At 52.4% G+C, this 15,924-nt stretch overlaps 1 protein-coding gene and 1 long non-coding RNA gene across 3 annotated transcripts; one reads left to right on the top strand and one right to left on the bottom strand.

The window, feature by feature from the left end:
* Positions 1 to 9,850: 9,850 nt before the first annotated feature.
* LOC135299895 (uncharacterized) lies at positions 9,851 to 13,118 on the bottom strand. Its single transcript, XR_010361735.1, has 2 exons — positions 12,850 to 13,118; positions 9,851 to 11,026 (listed from the first exon to the last, which is right to left on the bottom strand). It is a non-coding gene; the product is annotated as an uncharacterized LOC135299895 (long non-coding RNA).
* On the top strand, positions 12,490 to 14,703 carry LOC135299894 (zinc finger protein 3-like). 2 transcript variants are annotated; one of them, XM_064419298.1, is made up of 3 exons: positions 12,490 to 13,201; positions 13,341 to 13,424; positions 13,604 to 14,703. In XM_064419298.1, the coding sequence occupies exons 2-3, from the start codon at positions 13,373 to 13,375 to the stop codon at positions 14,272 to 14,274; spliced, it is 723 nt and encodes a 240-aa protein (XP_064275368.1). In that variant the 5' UTR covers positions 12,490 to 13,201; positions 13,341 to 13,372; the 3' UTR covers positions 14,275 to 14,703. The 2 variants fall into 2 exon arrangements, with proteins under 2 accessions (XP_064275368.1, XP_064275367.1); XM_064419297.1 differs by lacking the exon at positions 12,490 to 13,201 and having other exon boundaries at positions 13,209 to 13,424.
* The last annotated feature ends 1,221 nt before the right edge of the window (positions 14,704 to 15,924 follow it).

Below are 15,924 nucleotides of genomic sequence, written 5' to 3'. Positions count from 1 at the left end.
TGCCTACGGGTGTGTTTGCTCAACTCATGGAACACTGCACCCAAGAAGGGGCAGTGTGCTCTCCTTCGCCTGCATCACCTAGCAATGCTAGTGCTGGAATTTCTCCACCCTTCTGACTTGGCTGGACTTTCTCTCTGGAATGACCTTTCTGGAGGTCACCACAAAAGGACCCTCCACTCACCGTACATCAACCACCGTGACAGATGGACTGAGATGGGAGAAGGTTCTCCCCTCAAGGACTGAGACGTGCGACTCCTACATGGAAAAGCTCCCCTTTTCTTCCCAAAAGGACTAAGACTGAAATCCCCACCGTAGGGTGAGGGAAGGTATGCGTGGGGACCGGAGCAAGTTTTGCAAGCGACCACTGGACCGAGAAGACAATGGTTCCTGCCTACGACATCTGCTGCTGACGACGCCTGCTCCTGATGGACTACTGATGGACTCCTTGTACCCTTTATCAATAGACTATTTTGAAATGGGTCCCCTTCCCCCATTTCAAAAGGACTATAAAAAAGGTTAGACCTGACTGATACCTTTGAGATCTCCCCTGATGTGAAGACGACAGGCCTCTTTGTCGACCGGACTTTGAGGGACTTTGTCATCCACACGTCTGGTAGCTATATACCTCCTTGCCCTTCCTCTCTTCTTTTCTTTCCCTTATTCTTTTCCCTTTCTTCATTCCCCTCTCTCTAACGCATCTTCTCTATGGCTATTTAATAAAAGTACATGTATTTTGATTTTACTGCAAATCCCCTTGTCGTGTCAGTTTTTGCACCCTGAGATCAGTGGAAAAGAACCTTCACGAATCACGTCCTTAGGACGGATCGTGTCAGTGGGCAAGGCTGGATCTGTACCACTGCGTGCTCATCCTTCACCTGAATGTGGAGCTGCCCCCAAAGTTGCCATGGATCACTTTTTCTTTTTCTCCTCTTGGGTATATTTTGGAGCAGCTGTTCTATGTGGCTTTTGATGGTGATCCTGTGGGAAGCAGCCATTTGCCTGCTGTGCTATCCTCACAACTAATACTAACTCCTCATTCCCTTTGGTTTTATTTGGGGTTTTTTATCTATTTGTTGGATTGGTTTGCGTGGGTTTGTTTGTGTGTTTCTTTGTTTGAGTTTTTGTCTGTTTTGGTTTGAGTTTTTGTTTGCTTTTTTAGAAATGACTGGGGAAGTTGGCATAGCCACACTCAAGAAAATGTAAACCAGGCTCGACTCTGCAGAAATTCCTTTTGGCTGGGTTTAGCTGCATCCCCCAGGCTCAGGATCACTAGTATATTTTCAGATTGTGCTCTGCATCATCAGCCTGCCCAGACTCTGCTTGTTGTTTCACAAATGGAGAAGACAATGGACATTGTGCCAAGCTTCCTTTCAAACAGAGAATCCTGGGTCAGCATGACAGAAAAGAAGAAAAAGCAAAATAAATCACCAGTTAGAACAGAACCAGTGTCCCATCTTCCCAGTGCCCCACCATCTTCCCCTCCACTGTTATTAGTTTTGTACATTTAGAGGCAAACCTGGGTCTAAAGCTTGCATCTCTCAGTTCCTGATGCTATTTGCTACCCTTCAGCCTTGACTGGCCCTGATGTGACTGACTGCTGTGCAAGTGGGGCTGGGGATGCTTAGCCTGGAGAGGAGACACTGGGAGGCCTCCCTGTGGCTGTGCAGGACTGGAAGGCTCCCACAGGAAAGAAGGGGACAGAGTGTTCAGCAGGGCCTGTGCTGACAGGACAAGGGGGGATGGCTTTCAGCTGCAGCAGGTTGATTGAAGCTGCATCTAAGGAAGCTGCTCTTTTCCACTGGGGGTGGTGGGGCACTGGCCCAGGCTGTGCAGAGAGGCTGTGCATGCCCCATCCTTGGCAACAGGGCTCTGAGCAGCCTGCTCTGGGGAAAGACTGCTCAGCTGGGAACAAGATGTTGTTCTTCAGGCTCCCTTGCAAGCCCAACCGTTCAGGGACTCCATCATTCCATGGTCTCCATTGTCCACTTCAGATGGAGCCTGGGAACTGTGATGTCACAGCCCACGCTCCAACTGGAACGTCCAGCGCCCAGCAAAGGGCACAACACAACCCTTGGCCGCTGTGTTGACACGCTCTGCACCTTGCTCCTGCCCTCGCCTTTCACTCTTCTTATCCCCCCGATCACCTCGATCATTCCTGACAGCTCCTGAGTGCCAGGATTTCATCATCCAGCCCTGCAGGATGCTCCCATTTGTCCTGAGGAAGGTATGGAGCCATTCCATGGAGGTGGACACCCCCCACCTGCCCGGGTGGGCTGGAGCTCTGTGGGGATGGAGTGGGAGAGGCATCCCACTCTGAGGTTTTGCTGCCTCTGCAGGCTGTCCCAGATGGAGAGGAGGAGATGGAGGTGGATACAGAGATTGATAGAGAGGAGGTCATGGAGACAGAGGGAGAAGACACTGGAGAGGAGGAGATGGAGGTGGAGGTGGAACAGGAGATGGAAGTGGATATTGAAGAGTCCATTGAGGACATGGACATTGATTGAAAAAGTGAGAAAGAGGCCATGATCTTGGGCTGAAGAGCAATGCCAGCAGCAGGACAGGCAGAGTGGGTCTCCTGCTGCCAGGCTGGGGCTGGGCTGGGTGCTCCCTGCTCAGGGACATTGTACCCAGGGCACTGGATTCTGGTGGCCATCCACAGCCTGTCCTGTGCCTGCTTTGCTTTGCACAAGCTCGGTCCCAGATCCACCCAGGCTCAGTTCTGGTAGCAGAGTCCTGCTGCTGGGCCAGTGTCTGCCAGCCTGGGGGCACATGGAAGAACCCTCTGTGCCTGACTGGAGTGACCGTGGCACTTGCTTTTCTTCCAGGACCAGTGGACATCATGGAGAGAGATGCCACCCTTTTGTACATATGTTTTACACTTTGATGTTGTCTTTAGGATACTGGTTTTAGGGCTTTTTGTCTTCTGTAAATATGTTTCCTTTTTTTTTTTTAGATAGGTTCTTATGTATATATGTTCTATCGATTGTTGTTGTTACAAATATTCTTACAATGTTAATATGTTCTGTATGTTTGCTGCTGTTCTTCTGTAATAAACAAATTTTACTTTTCACACCCCAGTTCTCTTTGCATTTGCTTCAGTCACAGGCAGCATTTTGCAAAGTTGTGCTTTCCACTTGCTCCAGGTTCCCAGGGCTGGACGTCCCTGGCACAGCCACCCCAGGAGTGGGGGTCCCTGTACACAGAGGGGTCCCACTGACAGAGGTGAGCCTCTCCTTGCAGTTTCTCTGGACACACTTGGGAGCTGTAGGGGCAAAGCCCAGCGTGCCCTGGCCCATGGATCCCATGTTGGAGCAGGGCTGAGCCTGTGTGCTCCTGCAGAGCCTCAGCCATGGCTCTTCCCTGGGCAGCCCCAGGGCTAAGGAGGGGGCACTGGGCTGTGGGCACCCTGAGGGGCTGGAGCCAGCCTGGAGGGAGCCTCAGCCCTACATGGACCAAGATTTCCTTTGGAAACCCTCTCTGTCCCCAGACTCTGCTGAGCACAACAAGAATTGATCCTCCTAGTTCAAGGTGTGAAGTTCATTGCCACAAATTTGTCCCTTGGACTTTGTCCTGGTTTAGGGCAAGTTTGGGAGATAACCCCCAAAGGGGCTTCTCTACAAAAGCAGATTCAATTGCCCCTCCCCCCTCCAACCGGTTCGGGAGAAAATATCTCCTTGGAGAAAAAGTGGAAAGAAACCTGTTTATTAAACAATAGAAACCAAACAATATTAAACAATAAAACTTCTCACTGCTCCAAAAAACCCCCAAACTCAGAACAGTCCCCTCCCCGGGTTGCAGCTCGGCTCACTCAGTCTTTGATCAGTCTCTCTGGTGCTTGAAATGTTGCTGCCCAGGCCCGGCCAGAGGTGCCACAGGTGGAGCTGCCGGTGCTCTTCTGGGTGTTCAGTCCAGAGCAGGCTTGAACAGGTCCAAGAAAAAAGGAAAAAATCACAGTCCAGGGAACTTCTTTGCCTCAGATAGCTAAAACTAACTAAAAGCAAGAAAAAGGGAAAAAGGAGCTCTGTCCGGCTGTCTGTCCATCCGCAGACAACACAGTCCAGGAGCAGGAATGTGGAGGAGTGAGAGCAGTCTGAAAACAAACTGTGCGCTTCTTCCTTCCCCTCTTCACTGTCTGGAAGAGAGTCTTAAAGGTGTAAAACTTATTATTCAGTATAAACAGAACAAGACGATTGGGGATAAAAGCATCATAGAGTCAACCCAGGACATTCCACCCCTTATCCCCATATCATCAGCTTACTACTAAAACTAATATATATTCTAACTCTACAAACACATACATTATTCATCCAATATACAGCTATACACAGACAATTGTAGTAACATTCAGCAGTGATATTTATACATGGTTCTCACCCAACAATCAGATCTCCCTGAGGTACACATCGTGTTCTTCCATCTTTTTGCATTATCCACCATGTGCAACTTGGTCCCTGAGCAAAAACAACCCCGCAAATGGGTTTGTCTGTACTCGAGGCAGGATTGATCCAAACTGTCTTCCCTAACAAAGGGAAGACAAAGTCCCATGTACCACTGGGACTTTGTCTCCATCTACTCTATGCAAAGGCTCAGATTGGGCAGGCCCCACTCAGTTAGTAGAGCCTTGGGTATTAACTAACCAGGTGGCCTTTGCCAAATGCTGCTCCCAATTTTTGAAAGATCCCCCACCTAAGGCTTTTAAGGTGCTTTTTAGCAGCCCATTGTACCTTTCCACTTTGCCCGCAGCTGGTGCATGGTAGGGGATATGGTACACCCACTCAATGCCATGTTCTCTGGCCCAGGTGCTGATAAGGCTGTTCTTGAAATGAGTCCCATTCCCTGACTCAGTCCTCTCAGGGGTACCATGTCTCCACAGGACTTGCTTTTCCAGGCACAGGATGGTGTTACGGGCAGTAGCATGAGGCACAGGGTAGGTCTCCAACCACCCCGTGGTGGCTTCTACCATTGTGAGCACGTAGCACTTGCCTTGGTGTGTCTGGGACAGTGTGATGTCATCAATCTGCCAGGCCTCCCCACACTTGTACTTGGACCACCGCCCACCATACCATAGGGGCTTCACCCTCTTGGCCTGTTTGATGGCAGCAACGTCTCACAGTCGTGGATAACCTGAGAAATACTGTCCATAGTTAAATCCACCCCTCGTCTCGTGCCCACTTATAGGTGGCATCTCTACCCTGATGACCTGAGGCATCATGGGCCCATCGACCTAGGAATAACTCTCCTTTGTGCTCCCAATCTAGGTCTATCTTGGACACCCCTATCTTTGCAGCCTGGTCTACCTGCTCATTGTTTTGGTGCTCCTCATTGGCTCTACTCTTGGGAACATGGGCATCTACATGGCGGACCTTCACAGGTAGCCTCCCTACCCTGGTAGCAATGTCTTTCCACTCTTCAACAGCACAAATTGGTTTTCCTCTATGCTGCCAACTAGCCTCTTTCCACCTCTCCAGCCATCCCCACAGAGCATTGGCTACCATCCATGAATCAGTGTAGAGGTAGAGCTTTGGCCACCTCTCTCTTTCAGCAATGTCCAAGGCCAGTTGAACAGCTTTGAGTTCAGCAAGTTGGCTTGATCCACCTTCTCCTTCAGTGGCCTCTGCAACCTGTCGTGTGGGGCTCCATACGGCTGCTTTCCACTTCCGATTCATTCCTACCATGCGACAGGAACCATCAGTAAAAAGAGCATATTGTGTTTCTTCCACTGGCAATTGGTTATATGGAGGAGCTTCTTCAGCACGTGTCACTTCTTGTTCCTCTTCATCAGTGACACTGAAGTTTTCACCTTCTGGCCAGTTTGTAATTATTTCCAGAATCCCAGGGCGATTCAGCTTTCCAATACGGGTGTGCTGTGTTATGAGAGCAATCCACTGACTCCAGGTAGCACTGGTGGCATGGTGGGTAGAGGGAACCTTTGCTTTGAACATCCACCCCAGTACTGGTAGTCGGGGTGCCAGGAGGAGTTGTGCTTCAGTGCCTATTACCTCTGAGGCAGCTTGGACTCCTTCATAGGCTGCTAAAATTTCCTTCTCTGTTGGAGTATAGTTGGCTTCAGACCCTGTGTAGCTTCGACTCCAAAATCCTAGTGGTCGGCCTCGAGTCTCCCCAGGCACCTTCTGCCACAGGCTCCAGGACAAACCATGGTTCCCGGCTGCAGAGTAGAGCACATTTTCCACATCTGGTCCTGTCCTGACTGGGCCAAGGGCTACTGCATGAGCGATCTCCTGCTTAATCTGGACGAAGGCTTGTTGCTGCTCAGGGCCCCAGTGGATAGTGTTCTTCTTACGGGTGACTAGATAGAGAGGGCTCACGATCTGACTGTACTCAGGAATGTGCATTCTCCAAAAACCTATGGCACTTAGGAAAGCTTGTGTTTCCTTCTTGTTGGATGGTGGAGACATTGCTGTGATTTTGTTGATGACATCAGTGGGAATCTGATGCCGTCCGTCTTGCCACTTCACTCCCAGAAACTGGATCTCTTGAGCAGGTCCCTTGACTTTGCTCTTCTTGATAGCAAAGCCAGCTTTCAGGAGAATCTGCATGATTTTCTCTCCTTTCTCAAACACTTCTGCTGCTGTCTTCCCCCATACAATGATGTCATCAATATATTGCAGATGTTCTGGAGCTTCACCCTTTTCTAGTGTACTCTGGATCAGTCCATGGCAGATGGTAGGACTGTGCTTTCACCCCTGGGGCAGCCGGTTCCAAGTGTACTGCACACCTCTCCAGGTGAAGGCAAACTGAGGCCTTCATTCTGCTGCCAGCGGAATGGAGAAAAATGCATTGGCAATATCGATAGTGGCATACCACTTCGCTGCCTTGGACTCAAGCTCATACTGGAGCTCTAATATGTCTGGCACAGCAGCGCTCAGTGGTGGAGTCACTTCATTCAGTGCACGGTAGTCCACAGTCAATCTCCATTCTCCTTCAGATTTATGCACAGGCCAGATGGGGCTGTTGAAGGGTGAGTGGGTTTTGCTGACCACCCCTTGGCTCTCCAGCTCTTGGATCATCTTATGGATGGGAATCACAGCATCTCGAGTGGTATACTGTCGACGATGCACTGTGGAAGTGGCAATTGGTACCTGTTGCTCTTCTCCCTTCAGAAGCCCTACTGTAGATGGATTCTCAGACAGTCCAGGCAAGGTATTCAATTGCTGGACACCCTCTGTCACTACAGCTGCTATCCCAAATGCCCACCTCAGTCCTTTTGGGTCTTTGAAATACCCACTTTGCAGATAATCTATGCCCAAAACACATGTGGCCCCTGGGCCAGTCACAATAGGATGTTTCTTCCACTCATTCCCAGTCAAGCTCACATCAGCTTCCACCAAAGTGAAATCTTGTGATCCCCTGTCACACCAGCGATAGAAACAGATTCTGTCCCCACATGTCTTGATGGAATTAAGGTACACTGCGCACCAGTGTCGACCAAAGCTTTATACTCTTGTGGTTCCGATGTGCCAGGCCAACGAATCCACACCGTCCAGAAAACACAATTTTCCCTAGCCTCTACCTGGTTAGAGGCAGGGCCCCTCTAAGCCTGGTTATCCTTCTTTCCTTGGGCATATGTCTCAGAAGTTCCTTCAAGGCGATCAGACATGTCATAATCATCATCATACCTGGCAGTTTGGCTATGGGCAACTGGAGCTGCTTTCCTTGGAACTTCCTTCCTTTCCACCACTTTTCCTTGGAAGTGGTGGAACTTCCTCTCTGAGCCCTGTCTTCCTTCAATTCACGCACCCTTCGGGCCAGAGCAGCGGTGGATTTTCCATCCCATAGCCTCATGTTTTCTCCACAATTGCGCAGGAAGAACCACAGCTCAGCTCGTGGGGTGTACCTTCTCTCTCCATCTGGGGAATGTCTGCGTTGGGTACCAGAACCTCTGATCTGTACTGCCGAGATTTGGAGAAGGTCTTCTTTAATCTCCTCTCTGAGCTTCTTACGATTCTCCTCTATCTTATCCTCTAATCTCTGCAGACGTGTTTCCACCACTGCGATTCTGGCATGTGTTGGGACATGTACAGCATCTGCATAAGCTCGGAGCTTCTTTGCCATGTCAAGCAGGGTCTCATCCGTGTCATCCCGCTTCATGATAGCTAGAGCAGAAGTATATTCATGTGGCCCAAGTCCTACCAGTTTTCGCCACATCACAGATGTGCATGGTACCAAGTCTGCATTCCTAGTTGTTATGTCATCTGAGAAGATAATCTCCACCACTGCCATTTTCCTCAAGCATTGAATCCCTTGTTCTATGGTTTTCCACTGTGTTTGCTACATGTAGAGATCATCGGCACACAGGTATATTTGCGCTACACTGTCCAAGACCCGTGCCCAGAGGCTGTGAGGGTTAGCCCCCCTCATCATGCCTTGGTCGATGACAGGATCATGTGACAGGGATCCCAAATGCCTCGCTTCCGTGCCATCCAGAATTGTAGCCTCGCCTGCAGCATCCCAAAGACGGATTAACCATCTAATTATGGATTCATCAGATCATTGGGCGTAATCTTTCCTTAGGCCACGCAGGTCCTTCAGGGAGAAGGACTCAATATTGGCTTCTGATCTTGTGCCAGTTGCTTTGACCCCTGATTTTATGTCAGGAAACGTTGAGGGTCCTTTTCCTGCATTATCATCATCATCATCCACTGGTCGATCGGTCTTGTCTGTGCACTTCCCACTTCTAGTGCTAGTAGCAACAGCCATTGGTTGAGGCTTATTGTTTGGTTTAACTGCTGGCTTAGGCTCACTATGTGGTTTAGCTGCTGGCTTTGAGCCTGGGGTGTTGGCTGCAGCCTGAGTGACTGGGATAGCTCTTGATGTATCTCCCTGCCCCCCTTCCTCTGTCTGCTGCCCTAGAGTATCTAGCAGTGTGCCATAAGCATATGCCAGGGCTCAGCTCATTGCAATGATCCTTTTCTTTTTAGGGTCATCATGATATTTCTCTTTCAGATATTTCCCTACCTCAGCTGGGTTCTGAATTTTTCATGGGGAAAGTCCCAGACTATAGGGTCAGAGAATTCTTTCAGGATTTGGCCCATATTTTCCCATTCTGCACCCCACTCAGGATTCTCCACACGTGGGTCTACTTCTGGGTCAGGGGTCTCATCAGCTCTTCTAGACATCTCAGCCCTCATTCTAGAGAAGCTGCAGACCATATAGAGGAAGCCTACCAGATTAAATGCCAGAAAGATGGTCTCTTTAATATTCAGGGGAAACTGAACATTCTCTACAAGTGACATAACAGATTCAAAGGAGAAGAAGGAAAGGAAAGGCTGGAAAGCCTCATTCCCTGCTCCTCCTCTAACCAGCTGGGTGCAATTACTAATAAATTCCCAAAACATACTGCTAGAACTGGGATGCAGGGTAGGACGAAGAAACCATAAACCATACATATCGTAAACAGACGCCAGTATCTTTGTAAACGCCCTATAAATCATTATCACCAAGGCTAACACAATAGCTAATCTAATCCATGCCCCTTTACCGCAAAAACTACATGATAGGGACAATAATCCTAGTGACCAGAAAGGTATTGAAACCTCAAAAGGTCTAGAGACCAGAGCCACATAAAGGCCTCCCCAAGAGACATTACAAATTCAAATAACATGGCTACTGTGTGCTTTAACCTACTACACAGCAAGCACAACCAATCTGCAATCAATAAAGGGTTCTTTTCCACTTTCTCAAGCCACGCGTTGGGCACCACTAGCTGTATTTGTCTTGGTTTAGGGGAAGTTTGGGAGATAACCCCCAAAGGGGCTTCTCTACAAAAGCAGATTCAATTGCCCCTCCCCCCTCCAACCGGTTCAGGAGAAAATATCTCCTTGGAGAAAAAGTGGAAAGAAAACTGTTTATTAAACAATAGAAACCAAACAATATTAAACGATAAAACTTCTCACTGCTCCAAAGAAAACAAACTCAGAACAGTCCCCTCCCCGGGTTGCAGCTCGGCTCACTCAGTCTCTGATCAGTCTCTCTGGTGCTGGAAATGTTGCTGCCCAGGCCTGGCCAGGGGGGCCACAGGTGGAGCTCCCAGTGCTCTTCTGGGTGTTGAGTGCAGAGCAGGCTTGAACAGGCCCAAGCAAAAAGGAAAAAAACACAGTCCAGGGAGCTTCTTTGCCTCAGCTAGCTAAAACTAACTAAAAGCAAAAAAAAAAAAAAGGGAAAAAGCAGCTCTGTCCGGCTGTCTGTCCATCCGCAGACAACACAGTCCAGGAGCAGGAATGTGGAGGAGTGAGAGCAGTCTGAAAACAAACTGCGCGCTTCTTCCATCCCCTCCTCACTGTCTGGAAGAGAGTCTTAAAGGTGTAAAACTTATTATTCAGTATAAACAGAACAAGACGATTGGGGATAAAAGCATCATATAGTCAACCTAGGACACCAGCCCGGCCTAGGCTGATGTGGATTCCTCTGCACACAGCTTGGGGAAGGTCCCTCTGGCCACCTGCACAGTGCCACAGACAGGTGTCAGACACAGTTGCAGAAAACCAACAAAAAAACTAACAACACTATATGAAAACAAAAAACCTATCACCTAAGCAACAACAAAAACAAAAAAAAAACCCAACCCAAACAAAAAAAAATAAAAGCCAACAAAAATAAACAAACCAAACCAAAACAAAGATTAAAACCAAACCAAAGGGAAAAAAAAAACCAAGAAAAAGAAAAAGAGAACTTCCCCCCAGCAGAGCTCTTCCATCCTTCAGCTGTCACACCTGCACTCACACAAGACAGGGAGTTACAAAAGTTGAGGATTCATTAAGCACATTTGCAGGAAAAGCAGGTTTAGGACAGACTTTCAGCAGAACTGTTCTCAGCTGAGCCCCTTTGGCAGCTGCAGGGCCATTGCAAATGCAGACCCTCAGCCCACAGGGCAGAAAAAGGCTCTGAGTTCCCCTCCCCTGACACCAAACCCTGTTCCCAGGCTGCTTCACACACAGGATTCTTCTGGAGGGCTGCACAAAGCTGAGAGTGGGCTCTGGCTTCTCCATGTCGCGTGTCCTAAAGCTGCCTGGGAGAAGAAATTTCGGGTCAGCTCTGCTGGCACAATCCCTGCTGGTGCAGGGCACAGCGCCGGGAAGGGCTTTGTGTGCTGAGGCTTTGCTGCAGCCAAGGAAAGCTCCTGGCTCAGAGTCACCTTTGCTGCTCAGCCAGAGCCCCGAGTGCCCCAGCAGCAGCAGCAGCAGCAGCAGCAGCAGAGAATGGCAGCATTGCCAGGGGCTGGCACACGAGGGGAGATTTCCCCCTGGAGAGAGGCTCCTATTGCAGTTTTTGCATTCAGGCAGCTGCAGATGCCTCAGCTTTGGCTGCACAGCAGCTGGAAATGCAAGTCCAGGAGCTCTGTGCATGGCCAGCCCCAGCAGGTGACAGCAAGGACAGGGCCCTGGCACGGTGACATTTACAAGGAGCGCCTTCAGCAAGCGCTGGGGGCTGGGACTGTGTGCAGAAAACGCCCTGGGGTCCCTGCAGCCAAGCAAAGGGAACAAAGTTTCAGTTGTGGCCTGTCCGGAGAGCACCAAAATCGATTATTTTCCATTGCCGGGTGTTGTAGGAGCCCCAGAGGAGAGCCCCGGGGGCCAAGGAATGGAGAGCGGGGACTGTGCAGGAGCCGGAGCAGCGAGAGAGGCCGGGCTGAAGGTGCGGGGCGGGCACGGGCTGGGAGGGGGCCCAGCCCGGGGGTCCCGCAGAGCCTCCCTGCTCCAGAGCCGCAGCTGCGGCAGCGGGGCAGCTGCCGGGACCGCTGTGCCAGGGACGGGCCGCAGCTGGGGCTTCCGAGGCGCTGGGCTGGAGCAGCTTTTTGTCCCCATGCACCGGGGGCATTGCCGCGGGGTTGGGGTCCCTGGGAAGGCGCAGCAGGACAGGGTGGCAGTGGCTGGTTTGTGGATTTGGTGCTGGGATGTTTTGTTGGCGGCCCCGGGCGGGCTGTGGGAGCCGGGAGCGGCCGGGCGGGCCCGGAGCCGCCCCTCGGGCCGGGAGCCCCGGGCAGAGCTCTGTGCTCGGAGGCCGGGCCGGGCAAAGGCTGAGGGAGAGCGGGGGAAGCGCTGGCACAGAGGCCCCGGGCTCACCGTGCCCCCCTGGCCACGCAGCCGGGCTCGGGGCCGCCTCGCTCAGAGCCAGCCCCGGCTGCGGGGGTCCCCGGGGCTCCCTGGGCAGGGGGCGGCGGGGGCTGCCCGAGCTCCGTGCCCGGCGCTGGGCGCGGCTGCCGAGGCAGCGGAGGATGCAGGGTCCCCCCGTGCTGGGGCGGGCTCTGCCCGGCCCAGGGGCTGCACTGTCAGCCCAGAGCCACCTGGGGATCGCCCGGGACCGGCAGGGCTGGCAGGGAAACCGGCACTGGGGGAGCAGAAACGGGCAATGCGAGAGCTGGGGGTGCTCCAGAAGCCTGGACATGTTGGCAGCATGGACAGGGTGGACCCTTGGATACCCCAGGACTCTGAAACAGGGGCCCCGGCCAGTGCTGCCCCCTGGGATGCCTGTGATGCCAAAGTGGTGAGCCCAGAGAAGGGGAACCTGTGGGATTGCCAGGAGCCCCAGCAGCCCAGAGAGGGGAACACCAATACAAACCTGACCCGCAGCAACCCAGACAGGGGGCCTCCAGGAGCCCAAAGTGGAGAGACCAGAGAGGGGAAACTAAGGGTTGGGGTTTCTTGCTGAATCTTGGTCATTTGTGTATTTTGGGGGAATAAATCTTGGTGTCTTGGAGGCTTACATGGGCACCAAATTCCTGGTGACTTCTAGAGTGTGCAGGCACAGGGGCCCAACACTGGAACTGCAATAGCTCAGGGCAAAGGTGACCAGAGTCAGAGAGAGACACCCCTCTGAGGACAATGGTCTCACCATCAGCATTTTCAGGCTCATGTGAATGCAGCAGCTTCATGGGTATCACCCAGTCCAGCTGCCATTTTTCCCTATATGTACTCCGCCTAGAATGTTCTCCCCTCTCTTGGTCCCGGTTTACTGCAATGCTCCGCCCCTGTTACCTCATTGGTTCCCCAGTTGGCTGCCCCTCCTCTGCACCACCTGTGCTCAGTTCCCATTGGCCCTTGGCCCTCAGACCCGCCCCTTTCCCCCCTTATCAAACCCTGTGTCCTCAGCCCCATTTTGTCTCTGTCCCTGGCCCCTCTACATTGCAATAAACTGCGTTTGGAGCTGTGCACACAGACCCGTCTCTGGCCTTGTCCGTCAGCAGGTTAAGCAAGCGTGCTCTGGGCTCTGGGAGTGCAGGTTGCTCATAGGGGCTCATTGTGGATGTGCCGCAACACCAGAGATGGACTTGGGCAGGAGGAACCCCTTAACCCAATGTGCTTATACATTGTATTTTTCCTCAGACCAGAATTACCCATTGCCAAACCTTGGCCGGATGGAGGAGGAGGCTGTGAAGAAGAGGAAGATGCCCCAGGACACCCAGGCAGGTGAGGAGGAAGTCAGTGCCCCTTTCCCCCTCTCTCCTGCTCCAGCCCAGCATGGCCCCTGGCTGCAGGACAACCCCTCAGCCAATGCCGTCCTGCTTGGGATGCACTGGGGAGATCTCTTTCCCCTTCCCTGTGGCACGGAGGCAAATCCTATCTTCACCTTGTCCTTCGTCCCCCAGACAAGGAGCTGAGGATGGAGACCAGGGAGGACAAATCTCCAAGGCAGAACCTCATGGAAGAGGCTGTTTTGAGCAACACCACGGGGCAGGAATCCAAGGGGGAGGAAAAGCCCCTGAGATCCCACAGGAGGAGGGCCTGCAAATCCAGCCCAGGATGCTTTGAGGGGGAAATGCCTACCCTGTGCCAGGAAGGTGGGCAGAGCTTCAGCCAGAGCTCAGAGCTGGTGGCTCATGAGCAGCTTCGTGATGGGGAGAAGCCCTACAAGTGCTTGGAGTGTGGGAAGAGCTTCAGGCAGAGCTCCCACCTGATCAGACACCAGATGAACCACACTGGGGAATGGCCCTACGAGTGTGGGGAGTGTGGGAAGGGCTTCAGCTGCAGCTCAAAACTTGTCAACCACCAACGCATCCACACTGGGGAGAGGCCCTATGAGTGTCCTGTGTGCCAGAAGAGGTTCCAAACCAGCTCCAATCTCCTCCTGCATGAGAGAATTCACATACAGGAGAGGCCCTTCCGTTGCCCCGACTGCGGGAAGGGCTTCAAGTACAACTCCCACCTCATCAGACACCAGCGCATCCACACTGGGGAGAGGCCCTACGAGTGCCCCATTTGTGGGAAGAGCTTCACCCACAGTTCTAACTTAACCAGACACCAAAGGAAGCACCAGTAAGGGAAGCCCTGCAAATGCCCCAGCTGCAGGGAGAGCTTTGTTCCTGGCTTCAACTTCATAATCAATTGAAGTACCCATGTTGGGAAGAGACCTGTGATCCATGTTCACTGTGATCCATGCTGGGAAGACATCTGTCCCTTTTCCTGCCCCTGCACCACATGATGTGGGATCGAAGAACATGAGGGTCTGGCTAGGGCCGTGTCATTATATTCACTCTCTTCTCAGGTCATTGCCAGGGTCACGGAAGGGTCTCTTTCTCTCTCCCTGAGGAGAAGGGTGTCCTTCCCAGGCAGGAGGAAATACATGGCCAGGATGGCCCAGTGAGTTGTGTTTTGGTTTTCCCTGTGGAAAGTTTTTCTTTTCCCTTCTGTTACCAGTATTGATTCTATTCCTGTTTGTTGTTTGTCTCGTAGCTGTTCCCAGTAAACTGTTCTTACCCCAGCCCAGGATCCTTTTGTGCTTTCTATGGGAGGTGGGAGGGCAACGAGCGGCAGCGCGGTTTTAGCCAGAGCAGGAAATTGGGGAATCCCATTCCTAAACCCCAGCCCGTGGAAACCGAGCATCCCAGCTGGTCCCAGCCCTGCTGGCCATGGCAACAGCCTTGGGAGCGGGTCCCTGGCTGGGGCTGTGGGAATCTCTTCCCTCTGGTGCCCAGGGACAGGACTGGAGGGAACGGCTGCAGCTGAGTCGGGGCAGGCTCAGGTTGGATCTCAGGAAAAGGTTTTTGCCCAGAGGCTGCTGGGGCAGTGCCCAGGCTCCCCAGGGAAGGCTCCCAGCTCCAGGCTCTCTGAGCTCCAGCAGCGTTTGGCCAGCGCTGCCAGGCCCAGGCTGGCATTGTTGGGGTGTCCTGTGCAGGGCCAGCAGTTGGACTCCAGGATCCCAATGGGTCCCTCCCAGCTCAGCCAATTCTGTGGATCTGGGATCCCATGACCCTGGAGATGGGGCTGCCAATGGTTGCCATGGCAACGGGCTCTGGCTGCAGGCCTGAGCTGGTGTCCATGGCAACCACCCCAGGCATGGGGTCTGCATGGAGCTGCCAAGGGACTGAGCATGGCAACAGGGGGCTGGGGATGGTTGCCATGGAAACTGACCATAGCAACAGGGGGCTGGGGATGGTTGCCATGGAAACTGACCTTAGCAACAGGGGCTGGGGATGGTTGCCATGGAAACTGACCTTAGCAACAGGGGGCTGGTGATGGTTGCCGTGGATACTGACCACAGAAATGGGTCCTGGTGATGGTTGCCTGCTAAGGATCAGATTTGTCACAGACACTCAGAGGGGTTCCATGGGGGCTTTCCAAGAGTCTCCATGCTGTTCAAGAGCTGGAATGTCACAGGCAGAGACAGGGGCTCCATGGACACCTCCCAGGGGTTTCTGGGGATGGTAAAGAGCCCTGTGCTCAGAGACAGTCACAGCCATTCCATAGTGACATCCCAGGAGTCCCCAGGCTGCCAATGAACCAGGATGCCCCAGACACTCACAGGGGTTCCTGTCATGGGCACAGTGGGAGCTTCAGACAAAGCTTATTGGAGAAGCTCCCGTTAGGACACGACATGCAGAGAGGACCCCCAATAGCCCTCACAGATCCCCAAATATCACCATTGAGTCAGAGATGACACAGATTCAGACCAGAAAGCTAAAGGCTAAAA

Source organism: Passer domesticus, chromosome 4 (assembly GCF_036417665.1).
Source record: "Passer domesticus isolate bPasDom1 chromosome 4, bPasDom1.hap1, whole genome shotgun sequence".
NCBI classification, from domain to species: Eukaryota; Metazoa; Chordata; class Aves; order Passeriformes; family Passeridae; genus Passer; species Passer domesticus.
Note: the sequence above shows the minus strand (reverse complement) of the source record. Positions and strands in the feature narration are given on the sequence as shown.

Coding starts and splice junctions, on each gene's coding strand:
- LOC135299894 (XM_064419297.1), top strand. CDS start 13,280: ATGGACTTGGGCAGGAGGAACCCCTTAACCCAATGTGCTTATACATTG. Junction 13,425..13,603: donor GCCCCAGGACACCCAGGCAG/GTGAGGAGGAAG, acceptor TTCGTCCCCCAG/ACAAGGAGCTGAGGATGGAG.